This window comes from Bos mutus, chromosome 5 (assembly GCF_027580195.1).
Source record: "Bos mutus isolate GX-2022 chromosome 5, NWIPB_WYAK_1.1, whole genome shotgun sequence".
Taxonomy (NCBI): Eukaryota; Metazoa; Chordata; class Mammalia; order Artiodactyla; family Bovidae; genus Bos; species Bos mutus.
This window is the reverse complement of record NC_091621.1, coordinates 103,571,131-103,588,541: the sequence shown is the minus strand read 5'-3', so window position 1 is coordinate 103,588,541 and position 17,411 is coordinate 103,571,131. Positions and strand designations below refer to the sequence as shown.

General features: G+C 61.7%; 1 protein-coding gene across 1 annotated transcript in view; it reads right to left on the bottom strand.

Moving 5' to 3' along the window:
• CELSR1 (cadherin EGF LAG seven-pass G-type receptor 1) overlaps positions 1-17,411 on the bottom strand; it is a 145,188-nt gene that overhangs the window by 4,368 nt on the left and 123,409 nt on the right. The window contains 9 exon segments of the mRNA XM_070371429.1: positions 81-206; positions 888-1,014; positions 2,535-2,614; positions 2,991-3,103; positions 6,433-6,607; positions 11,664-11,864; positions 13,494-13,620; positions 15,226-15,393; positions 16,405-16,609. Coding sequence (XP_070227530.1) covers positions 81-206; positions 888-1,014; positions 2,535-2,614; positions 2,991-3,103; positions 6,433-6,607; positions 11,664-11,864; positions 13,494-13,620; positions 15,226-15,393; positions 16,405-16,609 — 1,322 coding nt within the window.

The following is a 17,411-nucleotide window of genomic DNA, read 5'->3' as shown; positions in this document are numbered from 1 at the left end:
GCGAGACCAAGGAGCTGCATCTGATCTGCGTCCCCTCAAGCCTGGCCCACCCTACCCCGGGGCCCGCGGGCGCCCCCTACCGTCAGCAGGGTGGCCCTCGTGGTGGCCGAGTCGTCGGCGTACGGCTTCTTCCCGGCGAGCACGCCTCTCAGGTGCTTCCGGACCTCCCTGTTGAACACGCAGTGCAGCAGGAGCACCGCCAGGCCCTGCGGGGCGGCGCGGGGTCAGCGCGGCTCGGCCTCGCGGGGAGACACCCGGCTGCGGCCACCCCCGCGTGCCTGCCTGCCCAGAGACCGCGCGGAGCCCAGCAGGGCCCACACCTGGCCGCCCTGCCCTGCCCTGGGCGCTTCCGATTTCTCCAGGAGGGGCCTGGTAAGGGCAAGCAGCCTGCCGCCAGGTGCCTGGAGGACCATCCCCTCCTGGGCCCCAGCCCTCGGGGCATCTGGGCCCCCAATGTCGCATCATCAGTCAGGGTCTGGGGAAGCCCTCGATGTGGGCTGTAAATGGTCAGCACTCTCAGGACACAGCGGGGTCTACACCCCGCTGGCTGGGACAGCGTGAGGCCCGTTCCAGCTGAGCAGACCACTGTGTCCTGACAGACACAGCGGGCCGTGGACCGGGGTCCCTGGGGCGAGGGGCTGCGAGCAGAGCTGCGTTTGCAGCAGCAGGCTCGTCTTTGGCGGCAGGACCACGACGAGGCGTTTCCGTAGCCCCGCACACACCGCGGTGACACCGGCCAGACAGCCGCGGCGTGGTCCCGTGTGTCCGGAGAGCCAGGACGCAGCCTGGATGGCAGGTCAAGGGTCTCCCCGGGGGGCAGGAAGCAGCACGGGTGAGCCCTGACCGCCCCAGGGCCGGCCCCGCAGGGTCACTCCCCGGCCGCCCACCTGTAAGCAGCTGAAGACCGCGAAGAGGTAGTGGAAGGCGAGCGCGTCTCCGTTCACAGCCAGCAGCCCCAGCAGCCAGGTGGCGCTGATGAGCAGCAGCAGCAGAAAGGCGGTCCTCAGGAGGGCGCTGGGGGCGGGGCAACGGCTGAGTGTCGGGCATGCCCCGCCCCTCCGCCATCACCCGCCCCCCCCACCCCGTTCCTTCCCACCACCTCTCCAAGCATCTACCACGGGGCTCACAGGGGAAAAGGCAGGTGGAGCTTAGCGGGGAGGTGAAACTCAGGCGAGGACTTAACCAGCAAAGGGGAAGGTCTTTTCACTGGAAAATGCCCTGATGCTGGGAAAGACTGAAGGCGGGAGGAGAAGGGGACGACAGAGGATGAGACGGTTGGATGGCATCACTGACTCGATGCACATGAGTTTGGGTAAACTCCGAGAGTTGGTGATGGACAGGGAGGCCTGGAATGCTGTGGTCCATGGGATTGCAAAGAATCAGACACAACTGAGCAACTGAACTGAAATGAGGTAATCAAGAAGCTGGGGGCCAAGATAGGGGACGGGCCGTGTCCACAGTGACATGGAGAGCCTGGTGCACAGGCCTGGGAGTTTCCGTGGACCCGGAGGGGTGAGGGCCAAGAAGAGGGGTGTCAGGCTCCCCGTGCAGGCTACTTGCTAGGGCTCCCCGCTCCCTGCCTCCGTCTCCCCAGCTGTCAGGGGGCTGGCGATGTGCACCCCTCATGGGGTCGTTGGGGTGGCGGGACCATGTGCATTAAGGTGAGTTAAGTGCTTGGAAAGGTGCATGTGCGTGGTGGAGGAGGTGGAGGGCGGTGGAGCCGATGACCAGGCTGCCCTGTGTCCCCTGCCCGGGGTCTCCACCCCTCCACAGCCATTTCAGACTCTGCTCTTCTGGGGGTGTGTGGACAGGAGCCTCCTGTTGCCTCGAAGCTCCTCCTCACACACTGTCCCGTTCCTGGCCCCAGCTTGGGTCGCCTGGCCCAGTGGTCACCCCTGCTCTGACCATTTCGTGGCTCCTGGGCCCCACGCTGCGCTCTCAGCTGCTGCCCTACCTCCCCAAGGCTGTTCTGTAGGTCCCCCGCCCTGGTCCAGCCCCCAAACGCTGGAGGCACCCTCTCTGCGGGGCCCCCACTCTCGCTGTGCTGCACATCCTCTCCTCTCGCTGGGCGAGTACCTCCCCTCCTGCGGCACCAACATCACCATCATCACCACGGCCTGGAATGTCCCACCCCGCCCCCACTCCAGGCACCTCCCCCATCTGCTGTCACTGTCCCCCCCGCCCCCACCCGGGCGTCACCGCTCACCCGTCTCCCTTCGGGGACTCTGCCACCAAGCCCCGTGTGTCCTGCACCCCGAAAACCTCTGGGGTCCAGTGCGCCCCTCCCTGGTCCAGGCTGCCATCCTGGCCCCCCGCCTCAGGCCCGCCGGGCTCAGCCCAGACACAGCCAGACTCAGCCGCCCGCTCCCCACTGCAGCCCGCCGAGCCCCACTGCTGTGACCCCCTGACCTGGCCCGGAAAAGCCAGCAGCTGACCCGCTGGGTGACGGGCACGTTCACAGGCTCTGCCCGGCGGGGGTCTCAGAAGGGGCTGGGTCCAGTCCCGCCCACTGCCTGGGTATAGCACCAACTTACACGACCCGTTTTCTTTCATAATAATGGCGCTTCCTCTGGCAGGAAACCTTTGCAGACAGGACAAAAATGACTGTGTTGACCTGAAAAAAAACAACAACAGAAAATCCCAAAGTCAGGTGGCAGCCTCACGGTACTGTCACAACACACCTTCACAACCCAAAGGCTTCTGAGGGTCTTCAGCCCTCATCTCGGGGGGGTGTGCCCCTGAGATGAGCCCTCAGGGCCCAGGAGCCTGCTGGGGGCGGACGCTGAGTGGTCTGAGTGAATGTGGATGTGGACCAAAGCCTGGAATCCACGGGTCTGAGGACGCAGCTGCATCACCGGGAGGTCAGCCCCTCCAGTCCCGTCCAGATGGCCAGTGGAGCCGGTAACCCATGGGCTCTCAACACCACTCAACTCACGCGAGGGGCACCCAGCCTCCCACGCCTCTGAGGATCAGGGGTTCTGAGCACTCACAACTATCACGGTCCCGATGGGCCCCGCGAAGCTCCAGATCAAGGTGTCTCGGAGGGACAGCCAGCAGAAGTCCGGGTTTCCGTAGCCCTGCGGGTCCAGGCCCACCGCAAGTCCTGGACAACAGGCAGGGGACGAGTGAGGGCCGTCTCGATGAGGGGTGGCCCACACCTGGGGTGTCCCCAGCCCCCCAGGCAGGACCCTCCGCCCTGGAAGGCTCAGAGGAACCAGGCTGTGGGGCTGGGGGCGTGTGTCCTCAGGGCCCAGCACGTGGGAGACATGATGGGAGCACGGCTGGTCGGGGACTGACCCGAGGCTGGGCCGGGCTGGAGCGGGGTCCACGTGGGCCGGAGTGTGGCCGGAACCACGCCTCGTTCCAGCCGAGGTCCCGGGAACCGCCTTAAGTTCTTTGGCAAGAGGCTTAGGCGTTAAAAAAAGGAAAGCACCCAAAACTGTTCTTAAAGCGAGTTAGAAACATGAACGGTCTGAACTGAGACTCCAGCGCCGCCTTAGAGGAGCAGCGCTTCTGCACTGGTGGTGCCCCTGCCCAGATCGGGGTCGACCGGGAGAGGGTGTGAGGCAAAAGGGCACTGAGAGCAGCCTCTCTCCCCGTGGGCAGTCCTCGTCCTCGGAGGGACAGGCTGCCTGTGCAGGACGGCCTCCTGCTGGCTCCTTCGCAGCACGCCTTGGGCCAGCCTGGGGCCAACAGCGCCCGTGATGTTAGCCGGGGCTCAGCGCCTCCGGCTCGCAGGTGAGGACGGCCCCACTTGGAGTGACCACGTGGACCCAGCTCGAGTCCACCGGCACAGAAGCCCTTTGTGGGGGCTCGAGTTTCTTCTACGAAGGTCCCAAGTGTCCCAGTAGGGGCTCGGCGTGGCCTCAGCCCCGTGAACTCCCACGTGGCTGCCTTGGAGCAGCCTGAATGGTGTTCCCTGAATCTCTGAATGTGGCCTTATGTAGAAATACAGTCTTGGCAGATGGAAGTGTGCTGGAGATCTAAGATGAGGTCATCCTGGATTTAGGGTGGGCCCTTGGAGAAGGCAGTGGCACCCCACTCCAGTACTTTTGCCTGGAATATCCCATGGACGGAGGAGCCTGGCGGGCTGCAGTCCACGGGGTCACGAAGAGTCGGACACGACTGAGCGACTTCACTTCCACTTTTCACTTGCATGCATTGGAGAAGGAAATGCCAACCCACTCCAGTGTTCCTGCCTGGAGAATCCCAGGGGCAGCAGAGCCTGGTGGGCTGCCGTCTATGGGGTTGCACAGAGTCGGACACGACTGAAGCGACTTCGCAGCAGCAGCAGCTCCACCCAATGACTGGTGTTCTCAGAAGGAGATGGAGGTCTGGACACAGACATGGGGGAGGAGAGACGGGAGGGACGCAGCCACAAGGCCAGGCTGCCGCAGCCAGGGGACCAGAGGGGCAGACTACTCCCAGGGCCTCTGAAAGAGAGCATCCTGCCTACCCCTTGATCTGTACTCTGGCCTCCAGGCCTGCGAGAGAAGAAGCTTCTGTTTGTCTTTTAAGCCCCTCAGTGTGTGATACTTTGTCTCAGAAGCCCTGAAGTGGGAACACCTGTGCTTAAACCTCAGCCCACGCTGGCCAGGACATCGGCTCCTGAGCGTGGCCCTGGGGCTGCCCATCGGACTGGGGCTCATCTACAGGTGGGACATCTGTGCACGCAGCGAACTCCATTCCCATCACAAATACTACTACGGCCCCAGGCCACGCATGACCGGCCACGGGGTACATTACAGACCAGAAGCCACACTCTAAGTTTACTGGGGGCACAGAAAAGTGTGAGTCACTCAGCTGTGTCTAACTCTTTGCGACCCCATGGACTGTAGCCCGCCAGGCTCCTCTGTCCATGGGATTCTCCAGGCAAGAGTACTGCAGTGGGGTGCCATGCCCTCCTCCAGGGGATCTTCCCAACTTAGGGATTGAACCTGGTCTTCTGCATTGCGGGCAGATTCTTTACTGTCTGAGCCACCAGGGAAGCCTGGAAAACCAGATGGCAAACTTTAACTCTTCGCTTTGTAAAATAAGCAAATTGGCAAATAATTCCGACCTGACTTCTTCACTCCTCTTCATAGACTTTAATGTAAATAAAATCTGACATTCTGGTCTCTGAGGTTAATTTGCTAATTAAAAAAAAAAAAACAAGTAATAATTGAGGCTCTGAGCAGATTGGAGATGAAATTCAAGATGAGGTGAGTGTCCTGAGTGTCCAAGCAGGACCAGGTCTTGGCTTCAGGGTTTCAGTAGATGGGCAGTGGGGGCCCCTGAAACCAGCCGCTCTGAGCCCTTGTTCTTCCCAGTCTTTGGGGCTCAGAGACCACCTGACTCAGCACCTTTCTCCTGAGCTGACCAGAGACATGCAGCATGGTGTGTCTGCCAGGGTCACTCTCTGGGTCAAGAGGGGTGGCTGCCAGCACGGGAGGCCCCACTGCCCCCCCCCAGCAGCCCTGGACAGAGGTGACAGTGGTCACTCAGGATCCCTGGGAGCCCAGGGAGAGGGCTCACAACAGGAGAGCCCATTGCCCAGACTGTCCGGGCAGGAGCAGGGCAGGAGAGAGCAGAGCAGAGCAGTTGGAGATGCTGCCGTGGCAACCAGGGGGCACGATGACTGGCCCTGGCTCTGACCCCAGGGTGGCTGCCGGACAGAGGCCCGGGGCAGCAACTGCCCCTTCTCCCACTGCCCCAGCCTCAGACTCCCTGTCTGGATCCCTAGAACCCAGGTGCTGAGAGGAGAGAGGGTGCCGCTCACCTGTTGTGATACCAGTGGGGATCTTTCCCCACAGGAAGCAAACTTTGACTTCCTGATGTTTAGAGAAAAGTGTGCTGAGCAAGTGCCACTGCTCTGTTCGTTTATTAACTCCTTCTTCCATCCACCCGCCCACTGATCCAACCACTCATCTACCCATCCATCCATCCATCCTAACCATTCATCCATCCATCCACTCATCTCTCCACCCACTGATCCAACCACTCATCTACCTATCCATCCATCCATCCATCCATCCTACCCACCCATCCATCCACCCATCCATCCATCCACTCACCAACCTGTCCACCCACGCATCTGTCAGTCATTCACCATCCATCTATTCACCCATCTGTCCGTCATTCACCATCCATCCACCCACCCATCTGTCCGTCGTTCACCATCCATCCACTCACCCATCTGTCCACAAAGCGGCAGACGTGGGAGTTTTTGTCTGTTAGGTGCCAGAAAGAACCCTGAATGGCCTGAACCCAGCCCTCAGTGTGCTCACACCTGACAGGGACACTGAGTGATCACACTCCTGTGAGCAGATGTGGGTGCTAGGTGCCCAGGATGAGGCCAGAGAGCTCCCCTGCCAGCACCTGGGGGCACTGACGTGGGTTCCTGCGATGTCCCGCGGGTCCCCGGCCGGGCGTGGCCGCTCTGCGCATGCTCACCTGTGACGATGGCCGGGATGCCCCAGCCCACCACGTAGTAGAAGCGCATGGGCCCCGCGTCGATGTTGCGCACCTCGGTCAGCATGCGGTAGACGTGCAGGCTTTCCACGAAGGTCCAGGCGAAGGTGCTCATGTAGACGTAGTGCAGGAGGATGGCGATCACCGTGCACAGGAACTGCGGGAGAGGCAGCGGCTGAGTGCGGCCCTCCCCCTGCACGGTGGGCTGACGGCCAGGCGGCTTGGGACGGGGGTGGGGGCGCCTGGGGGCGGGGCGGGCTGGAGGGAGTGGGGGTGGGGTGAGGACCAGACCGCATGGGGCCGAGAGGGGCTGGGGTGGGGCCCTGGGGAGGGACCAAATCCGGCACGCTGCAAACAAGAGGGCACGCAGGTCTGAGAAAGGAAAGCAGCTCAGTCGTTTTCCCTGATTGACCCAAGTGCAGCTGAGCGCCAAGTGCCAGCGTCTCAGGCTCCCCACGCGGAACAGAGCACAGGGAGTAGGTGCCTGGGGCCCCAGGACACCCGCCCCCCAGCCGAGGTCGGCGCCACGAGTGAGCCTAACCGGGGTGATGGGTGCACTCAGCCTCGAGAGATTTAGAAGCTAGAAATCTGTATTTTCACCTCATGGCTCCAAATGTTTTAATGTTGCCATTTCATTTAACACTAAAAAATACGTATCATGGAGACAGCTCAGGCTGTGGCCCCGATGGTGAGCGTGGCCTTCATCCACCACTCGGGCTCTCCTGCAGGTCTCCGCAGTCCAGCTGCGGCCGGTGAGATGGAGCCTCAGCCCTGTGACCACGCCATCAAATAAGAAAGAAATCACCGTGCCTGTGCTGATTTATCGGGGCCTCTGCCTCCCACGGAAGAAAGCAGGGTGGGCAGCGTTTGTCATGTTTCTGTCCCCGGCTGGTGGGGCCGAGTGTCGGGAAGAGAAAGTCAACCTCCATAGTCGAGGCTCAGCTTTCCGGCCTCTGGGGGCCTTGGCAACCAGCCCGAGTCCCTGGACACCGAAGGTGGGGCGAGAACAGGAGGAAGATAGTGTTGGGGGGGCGGGACTGGGGACACTGTGGGATCGGGGCGTCCAGCCTGAGGCCAGGTGCCCAGGGACGGAACTTCAAGACCTCTGCCTTGGCCCAGAGCAGCCTCACCCGTCCTGCTGGGGGGAGGCTGGCTGCCCGGTCCGGGAACCCAAGGCCCAGCGGCTGGGCAGGCTTCCCTTCAGGTCCCAGGAGGCTGGACTGGCAGGAGAGCAGAGGAAGGACAGATGGGGGGGAGGAGGAGAAAGTCCCTGGTCACCCCTGCGGGGTACCACAGACCCCTGCGGAGCCACACCCTCTGTAGAGCCACGCCCCTCGGAGCCACGCCCCCGAGGGTACCACACCCCACCGCGGAGCCACGCCCCCGTAGAGCCACACCTAGCTGGGCCACGCCCTCGCAGGGCCACGCCCTCGCAGAGCCACGCCCCCGCGGAGCCACACCCCTTGAGACATCCTGTCCAATCCTCACTGCTATCTGGCCAGCCCGACCTCCCCGGGTCTCACCGTCTGTGCCAAAGAGACACTTCCGCCCCAACAGACACCGAGTTGGAGACCGAGGGCCACCACTTGATGCACGCTGAGGCCTCTCTGCTCAGTCCTGGGCAGCCTCCTCGTGAGGGGTCCCCAGGCCCCAGGCTTGTTGGAAACACCAGTGCCACCTGCCATTGAGTCCACCTGGTGTTCTCTCCAGGAACAGAACCCCGGACATGTGGGAGGGACCCTTTTTAAGATTAACATCTGTCAAATGCAGCACAAAGCGGGAACCCAAGCAGAAGCAAAAACAGAACCTTAGGTGATGGCTGGAGACACACCCTGTGCCTCCAACGCTGCACGGGAAATGGGAGAGTCCACCCTTAGGGATGGGCAGAGCGGTCAGCCTGGCCTCAAAGGGTGAGACTGAGGCTGGGTCCGCCCCATACCAACCCCCAGCCCCGCTGTGCAAAGCACAGCTGGCTCATGTGTGTGTCATGTCCGACTCTTTGTGACCCCGTGGACTGAAGCCCACCCGGCTCCTCTGTCCATGGGATTCTCCAGGCAAGAGTACTGGAGTGGGTTGCCATTTCCTTCTCCAGGGGATCTTCTTGACCCAGGGATTGAAACTTGCGTCTCCAGCATTGGCAAGAGAATTCTTTACCACTGAGCCACCTTTGACCCATGGTTGGCTCAGCAGAATGAAGAAGAGGGAAGAGACTGGTGTGCTGCCTTATATCACATGAAAAGTAAACCCACAAAACCACCTTTGGGGGGAAAAAGTCCCCATGCGCCAGAAGCCGATGTTTTAAAATGTAATGGGACCATACATTCAGGGGCTTCTGCACCAAAAGTACTACCTTTTCCAGAAACAGAACAAAGACAAACACTAATGCACAATAAATCATTTCAACCTGCCAGTGATCCGGGAGATGAAAACCTCGCCTGGAGAGGGGACTTCAGTTTACAGAAAACCCATCAAAGCCAGGCGCGGCGCCAAGCCCCAGAATTACGCGCACGGCATTCCTCTTATTCGTGCTCACCAGCGCGTGGAGACCGTTCAGCTCCCCTTCCAGAGGCCGGTGAGTCAGAGCTTGAAGCCAGCAACAGCCCCTGAGCGTTTCTCACGCCGGGTTTGGTTGCGAGGAGTGGCCCGTCTCCAGCTCTCCGTCCCTCTGTTCAGACCACTCAAAGACACCCTTGAGGGGTTTTGCCCTAAGTCACGCAGCCCCCCTCCCCCCGCCCCCGGCTGGCGCAGGGATAGGGACTCGCGGGCAGGGAGAGGGGTGCTGAGCCCGGCAGGTGCAGAGGGGCAGCTCAGCCAGTCCAGCGCCCCCACCTGCCCTGGGAGCCTGACAAATACGGGCCCGTCCTCTGTGCCAGGCCTGGCGAACCGCCAAGGTCATCATGGAGCCCTCTCAAGGTCGTCTGCTTGGACGCCCTGCCTCTCTCCCTAACACCCTCCTCCGGAGGGTCAGAGAAGGGAGAGCGCTAACCTGCAAGGGCCCCCGGGCCAGCAAGCCAGTAAGGCTGTGCCTTTTTCCTAACACTGCATGCTCTCCGGGCCACCACGCTCACAGACAGGCTTCCTCCTGCAGTGAGGGCTGGTCCCTCATGCCCAGCTCTGCTGTTCCTCAGCCCCTAAAGACCGGTGTGTCCAGGCTCACCCAGATGCGCCGCTGTTCCCAGCTCACTTGGTGGCGCCCCCTTCTGGACACTCGAGGCATCGCGCCCCCGCCCCCTCCCTCCATGTCCGCAGGGTCCTGACCCCTGGCCCTCGCCCCCTGCCCCGGTCCTGGCCGCGGCTCCACCCCCCACCCCAGGAAGATGCCATCCTGGTGCCCCTCTGACCTCCAGCCTCAGCCCTAGCCACCCTCTTCCCTGTCACCATCCGTTTACCAAAACGTAGACCTGGCCGTGGCTGTCCGTGGCACAGGGCTGCCTGCCAACAGAGATGACCAGAGATCCGGGCCCCTCCCACCGGACAGTGACGGGACCATCCTGCTCAGCCGTCCTCTGGGCCGGCGCAGCGCTCCCATCAGCCCCTGCGGTGCCAGGTTGGCACCTGACACTCCTAACGCCCCACCCTTGTCGGCGTCTGACACACGGATGGAGGCTGCAGCGCTTCCAGGGTCTGGGTCTTGGGCAGACTTAACACAGCGCCAACCACGAGTCCTCACTGCATGAGGGACGGAGGAATGACACCTGTGTCAGCAGCAGGGGGCAGCTGGAACGGCCCACTGAAAGGCTAAGGGCCCACTGCTCACCACAGGAGAGATGGGAATTAGGAGAGCAAACTCCGAACTTCCTGCCATCACTACGTGTGCACATGTGATGGTCAGTGGGCCTCATGTCGTCCCAGGGCCATTGGGGTCACCATTTAGTGATGGACCCTGAACTCAGACATGATGAACTGTCGGCCCTGGGCCGGGTTACCCAACCTGGCTGGCCCCGGGGCTCCCCACCTGTGAGCAGGAATGCTGCCACCCCCAGGGCCCCAGGGAGGTTGCCAAGAGCCAGAGCACGCAGGCAAAGCCTTGGGCACAGAGCCCGTGCCTCCTCCTTCACCCCCATCGAGGGGCTGTGACCCCTGGTCTCTGAAAACCTCTTTGGGAAAAAGGAAAAGCCACTAGCAGCCAGCCAGGGACCAAGCCACACGCTCCCTCCTCCTTCTTGCCTTTTTCTCCCCTCCAGGGCAGGTCCCTACCCCAGGCCCCAGGGACCTCGACCCAGCCCCGTCAGCCATGCCTCTGGGACTCAGATCCCTCACATCCTACAGAACAGCCTGTGCCCTGCCCCCGCTCTGGCTGCAGCCAGCATCTTTTACCCTCTCCTTCCTGAAGCCAAACTACTTCAGTCTCGACCAGGTTCTCCAAGTGCTGTCGTTTCCACCCCCTCCTTTGTTCGTTACCTTTTAAATAGACTGTGGCTGGTGGGCAAGAATGCAGCTGATTATATACATCTAGCCCCATAATAGGCAGCTACCTTGCTGAACTCTTTAATCATTTCTTATAATGTGTCTGTAGGTTGGTCTGGATTTTTCTGTGAGGTCCATCATATCAGATGTATAATCACCTAACCATAACTTCCAGGAGCCTAGGTAACACCCCACGAACCCATGTGATGCCCCAGGAGCCCACGTGACCTGGGGTGGCTTGAGAGAGACGCCCCGTATTTAATGTGATCACACTGACGTTCATCCTTCCTCCTCTCCCCCACGATTCTCTCTCTCTGCAGGCTCCCTTCTCTCGTCACCCTGCCGACCCAGGACCACCGCATCGCCTGTCCTGAACACCAGTGCTTTCACGGAGAGTGTGGCCATGACTCCCCAGAAAATGCAGGGCTGGGAGACACGGCCCAGCAGGGTTGGCTTCCGGCTCAAGTGACAGCTTGCAGGACTCTGGGGTCTCAGAGTGTACTCTCAGATGTAACTGCAAGCGTCTGGATCACAAGAGTGAGAGTTGATGTGCACAGAGCTCTTGGCTCCCAAGGTGACCTTGCAGGGAGATTCCTGCCGAGGGCAAAGCAACATGCCCACGTGCAGGGCCTGGGTCCCCAGCTTCCCACCAGACTCCCAGCCTCACTCATCCCTGGAAACAGCCGCAAACACGCCGCCCGGCCCCAAGAACGGGTGAGAAGACCCCTCCTGCCCCAGCCCTGGAGAAGGTCGGTCCACGTACGTGCCCAGGTGGCCCCACAGGGGGCTGAGGGCAGGGTCCTCACCGGGTTCTCGGTCTGGGCGATCCCGATGACAAAGACCAGCTGGGAGGAGAAGAGCGCGGCGATGAGGTTCTTGTGGATGCCGTTCAGGTTGGAGCGCAGTGTCCGCACCAGCGCCAGGAGCACGAAGGCCACCAGCAGCGCGGCCAGCGACAAGGACACGGCCGCGTAGGTCACGATCTTCAGAGGCAGGACCTCCCCGTGCTGCGGGCGGGTGGGCCAAGGGCGGGAGAACGCGTGAGGGCCGTGGCTCTGACGGCACTTTTGTACAATCAAGACACACTGATGCTTAATCACGTGGACAGGAGCCAGGGTGGCTGCCACGTGGTTCTCAGGTGCACGCTCAGACTCGGCCGAGATGGCCACGTTCATGTTAGGTGTGTTTTGCCAAAGTAAAAACAGACAAAAAAGTGGGAAAAAACAAAAACAAAACAACTTTAAGCCTAACTTGCGCTGTCTGGCAGGAGGTATGGAGCCAATTCTGAGCTGAGAGACCTTCCAACAGAGTCTCAGCTCACGCAAAAAACAAGAGATGTCAGAGCTGCAGGAAACCACAGTCGTCCCCTCTGATTTTTTTTTTTTTTCAAATATTTTTCAAAATAGGACAGACACCCGTCTAGGGTCTGGCGCCCGGTGGAGGTTCAGCACTTGGGAAACAAACAAACTGGTTCTATGGAAACTTCTAGAAGCACTGCTCTGAACGGGCACGGAACCGTGAGCCAGGCTCCCGGAGGAAGCGAGGAGCCAGGCCTGGGGGGCCTCGAGTGCTCCGCAAGTGTGGCAGCACCCACTCCCCGAGGCTGGGGGCTCTTCAGATGCCTCTGGCTTTGAAGCACCCGGGCGTGGGGGGCCTCGACTCCTACTCTCGTTTAACTTCTTCTACCAGGACTTCCTTCTGCCTCCTTTGCCTGCGAGGCTGCTCCTGGTGCTGCCCAGCTTCCTGGCCATCTGGGGACCCCCAAACCCGCCCCTCTGTGGACAAAGATGATTCACAATTAACCCTGTCCAGGCCGCAGGCCAGTGCTTCCCGCTGGAAAGTGCCCCTGCCCAGGGGAGCCTTGCTGTCCTACCGCCCAGAGGCGCAGTCTCTGCTGTTGACACTCTGACGCCCGGTCGGCAGCAGCTTGTGGCTGACTCACCTCCTGAGGACGGGACAGACACTTGGGCCGCTGCAGACTGGGCGTCCCGGGAGGGACGATGGCCGGCTGCCCGGGGCACATGACAGGCCTGAATACAAGGTGAGGTACCCAAGGCACCCGGGCCGGCTCCTCGACAGCAGCACACGCCCCCGACGGCCAGTCCCACCCTGCCCCCAGGCCCCATGGCCTCATCGGAGGCCCACGGAGGCCACTGAAGACTGGAGGTTAAACATCAGCTGCCCACCGCTTCTGCGGCTCCTGACCGAGCCTCCTCTGTCCTCCCGGGGGTGGTGTGTATGGCGTTGGAGGGAAATAACTCTATTGTTCCCCCCTCCCCGGTCTCGTGCAGCATAAACCGCATCACCTAACAGGCTGCTGAGCTCCCTGCTTTGAAGTGAGGTGTATATTCCAGGAGTTTCAGCCCGAGGTTCGGGGCGGCCATCACAGTTTTTAACTTACAGTGTGGCCTCTGTGAAAACCCCTTCTGGGGGGTTTTATTATGGGAATCCTAACACAGTCTGGCCAGTCCTCCCAGAACACAGTTTGCAATCGTGGCATCGGTTTGTTCAGAGCCCTTAGAAGGAGAGGCAGAGCTCGCAGAGGGGTAGGCGTGGGGCCAAGCTGATTTTCCAGAGGGATGGGTCCCTGGACACACTGGCCAGGTGGGCAGGGGCGGCCCTGGGGTGGTGCCCACCTCACGCCGGGAGACGTCCATGAGCACGGCTGAGCTGGCAGCATGGCTGCATCGGCAGGCGACGTGGGTCCGGTTCCGGGACAGCAGCTCGCAGCCTTTGGCCGACCACCCTCCAGTCCCGCTGGTGCTGCAGAGGAAAAGGGGGTGAGGAGGGGCCTCTGAGGCCCTCCCGCCCCGCTGGAGCCCAAGCAACGTCCTTGCCGTGCCCTGGCCAGGCGCCACTGTCCCCGCTGTGAGGACGCAGGCTGGCCGCCCCGGCGACCGTGTGAACCCTCTCCCTTCCCTTCCCAGGCCTCTAATGGGCACCCTCGGAAATTCACGTCTCATGCGTCATCCCGCAGTAAAACTTCAACGGGTGTCACAGGCCTCTTTGTCGGAGACATTAGTCAGTTGTTCAAACAGCCACTTTGTGCTTTGGTCTCCTTTTGAGTCTCGATGATTTAGGAAGAGACCTGGTGTGTCCGTTTCACACTTTCATCTTCAGATTGCACACAGTTTTATGGCAGCCGCCTGGAAGCGGGGCCCATTATTACCCTGTTTTACTGAAGGGAAGCCCCAGATGACAGGCTGCCGCAGGGCCCTGCCCTCCTGACTCTGGGAAAGCCAAGCGACGTCTCTGATCCTTAGTCTATTCATCTGTGAAGTGGGATGTGAAGGCTCACACACGTTTGCCAAGAACATGAAGGTCAGGCCGGCAGGTGCAGCACAGAGGAGGGCGGATCGTTAGCGCACCGCTTACTGCCGGGGTCTAATCAAGTGACCAGAGAGACAGCCGGGCCCAGCGTGCGCCAGACAGACCTCAGCGCCGCCCTCCTCGTCAAAGGGGGCCCCTCATTCTCTTTTGTAAGCCAAGCGCCTGCTACCCTCCGGGCGCTATGCTGGCTGCTCGTTAACTAGAATTTGGAAAAACCAGAAGGAGGGGGATGATGCGTGGTCTGTGCCGAGCCAAACCTGCCTCCCAGCGGGAGTGCCAGCCCACGGCCCCGCAGGGCCCCTGCGGCAGACACCCTGCCGTCAGCGGATCCACAAGGTCAGGGAAGGTCTGGGCTGCACTGGAGCGAGCTCAAGGCTCTGTCCCGGGTGCAAGCGTGGCGTGCGGGGGTTGGACACAGACGGATGCTGCTGCTGTGGGCGGGGCCTCTGAGCAGTAAAGCCAGCCTCAGCAGCTGCCATGTGGGTCTCCAGGGTGGGACGGCTGAGGTCAGGGACTCTGGTCTGCTACGGGGACCCCTCCCTCACATCTGGGATTTCCCACTGTCAGTGCAGGAGGACCCTGGACCCAGTCTCTGACTCCCACCCCTGTGTGTCCAGAACGAGCCCCCGCCTTGTCCGGTGGTGACCAGGGCACCTGTTGGCAAGAGTCCTGCAGGGCTGGGCTTCTCGGGAGACCACCGTGTGTGCCTGTGCAAGTGTGTACACGCTGTGCACATCTGTGTTTCCAGGCATGTGTCCACGTGCACTCATGCACACACATGCCTGGTCATAACTGGGTGTGTGTGCACACACATGTGTTTCCAGGTGTGCATGTGTGTACATGCGTGTGTACTTGTGCTTATGGAGGGCTCTGACGCCCTAGGAGGGACTGAAAGGGGAGAAAGCGACCACAGACGAATGCCCCCGACCAGGACGCTCTGCCAGCGGAGCGTTGGGGACCTGCGGGCAGGCACCCTGGCTCAGCAAAGCTCCCCCAGAGACACACAGCGCTGGGGGCAGGGGGTGACGTCACCCTTACGTGATGGAGTGGTTCCAGGACACGCAGACCGGCTTGGTGCGCTCCTCGGTCTCCAGGAGGGCGAACTCCACCAGGACGGGCCTCTCCAGGGGGCTAGGCAGCGGGGCCCCCTCGCTGTACACCACCGTGCTCACCACTGGCGTGTTGATGACGGGCCGGTTAGGCAGCCTGTAGGCAGAAAGCAGAACCCAGGACAAATCCGCCTGCGGCCCCGGGAGGACACAGCTCGGGGGTCTCTCAGGAGGGACCGGACCAAGCGGGCAAGCTCAGGGCCTTTGCCCTTGAGAGCGTGTGATGGGCTGGGGGAGGAGGAGGGCTGTGGGCTTGGTGAAGGTTTAACCCCAGACAGGAGAGCACACGCCCCTCTGGGACAGAGGCGGACTCTGGAGATTCAACATGAAGAGAAGGAATGAGCGAGCAAATGTTGGGCCCCACAACCTATAACAGAACCAGATAACCCTGGCCTGCAGGGAACGTCCCGGAAAAGGAATGAGATGCCGTGCCTGTGGCTCTGGGAGGCCTCTCGTCCAGCCCCCGGGAGGGGCGCACATGAGGACCGCAGCCCCGGGCAGGAGAGCTGCAAAGTGACCCGAAGGTTGAAAAGAGCCAAGCCTCCGTGGGTGCCTGCCTCTGCTCAGGCCTCAAAGCCCTTGGGTGGCGTTTGATTCTTCAGCCAGTGTTCACTGAGCTGCCCTCGGTGAGAAGAGCCACCTCACTGGGAAAGACCCTGATGCTGGGAAAGACTGAAGGCAGGAGGAGAAGGGAGGACAGAGGATGAGATGCTTGGGCGGCATCACCGACTTGATGGACATGAGTGTGAGCGAGCTCTGGGAGACGGTGAAGGACAGAGGAGCCTACGGTGCTACAGTCCGTGGGGTCGCAGTCGACAGGACCGAGCGACTGAACAACAACTTGGGCCTGGGGCCACTGGCAGCTGGTGGCAGGCCGGGGCGACACGGCCAAGCCGGGGGCGTGTGTCGGGAGGGGCGCTCCGGCAGAAACACCAGGCACGCTCAGAACGCCTGCCGAGGCAGATCGCGGGGCAGCGGTCTCTGGCCTGGAGCCGGGGTCACTGTGCAGTGTCCTTGTACAGATGTTCCAGTGGTCGAGATTCTGACCTACAGGCGCCTTGGAACCTTCTGGAAATTCCTCCACCCCGCCTCCTGGAGTCAGCCTTACCTGAGGCTGCGGCGATCTGGGTCGTAGTGCTCTGGCAGCAGCTGCCCCAGGGTCCGGTAGATGAGGACCAGGGCGATGGCGAACTGCCCAGGCTCCTCGGGGTGTCTCTTCTGCCTCCGGGATGGGGCCTCCATCTCGGTTCTGGGCTGCGGGCGCGCCATCTGGGGGGTGGTCTTGCGACCGGCCGGCCTCGCCGTGGGCCCCTCTGCAACGGAAGCACAGAGTGAGGATGGGGGCCAGACACCTGTGATCCCACCAGACCGCTTTCTCCTCGAGCCCGTGAAATCCATGCAGGCTCTGTGGAAAACCCTAGGCGGCTCCTCAGAAGCTCGAACACGGAACCGCCCCGGACCCTGCAGCCCCACTTCTGGGTGTGCCCTGAAGAGCCGGGGGCAAGGGCTTCACTGAGGCGTGCACACCGCGCCCATGGCCCCCTGAGTCACGGCAGCCACGAGGTGGAGCAGCCCAGGTGTCCCTGCATGGATGACGGGCTGGCAGAACGTGGTCCATCCGCACGGGCCACAGCGTGGGTGAACCCGAGGGCATGGTGCTCCTGAGAATCCAGTGGGACGCTGTCGACCCCACTCACGTGTGGCCCCAGAGACCCCTAGGACGCACAGAAAGCAGCTCCCCGCCACCCTTGCGGGAGGCTCATGGCCACACCACCCACATTCCCAACAACTCACAGGGTGCCCGCTGGGCCTCGTCCAGAGGTCACCTTGGGAGGCATCTCCAGCCAGCACACACCGCCCGGAGCACGGGCTCCAGGGAGGCGGGTGGTGGGAGAGGGTCTTCCCTCTGCTGCCGTGATTGGGGTGCCGCAGGCGGGGGGCCAGCCTCAGGGTGGCCGGCCGATTCCAGCAGATGCCCCTCTGCCCCGAGGCAGCCACCCACTTTCCACATCCTCTTGACCCTGCTCAGGGCTGTGCCGGTCAGCAGCTGGTTAACAGCTCCAGTTGACCATACTCTGCCTGGTCAGCAACCCTGGCTAGTCACCCTCAGGCTGG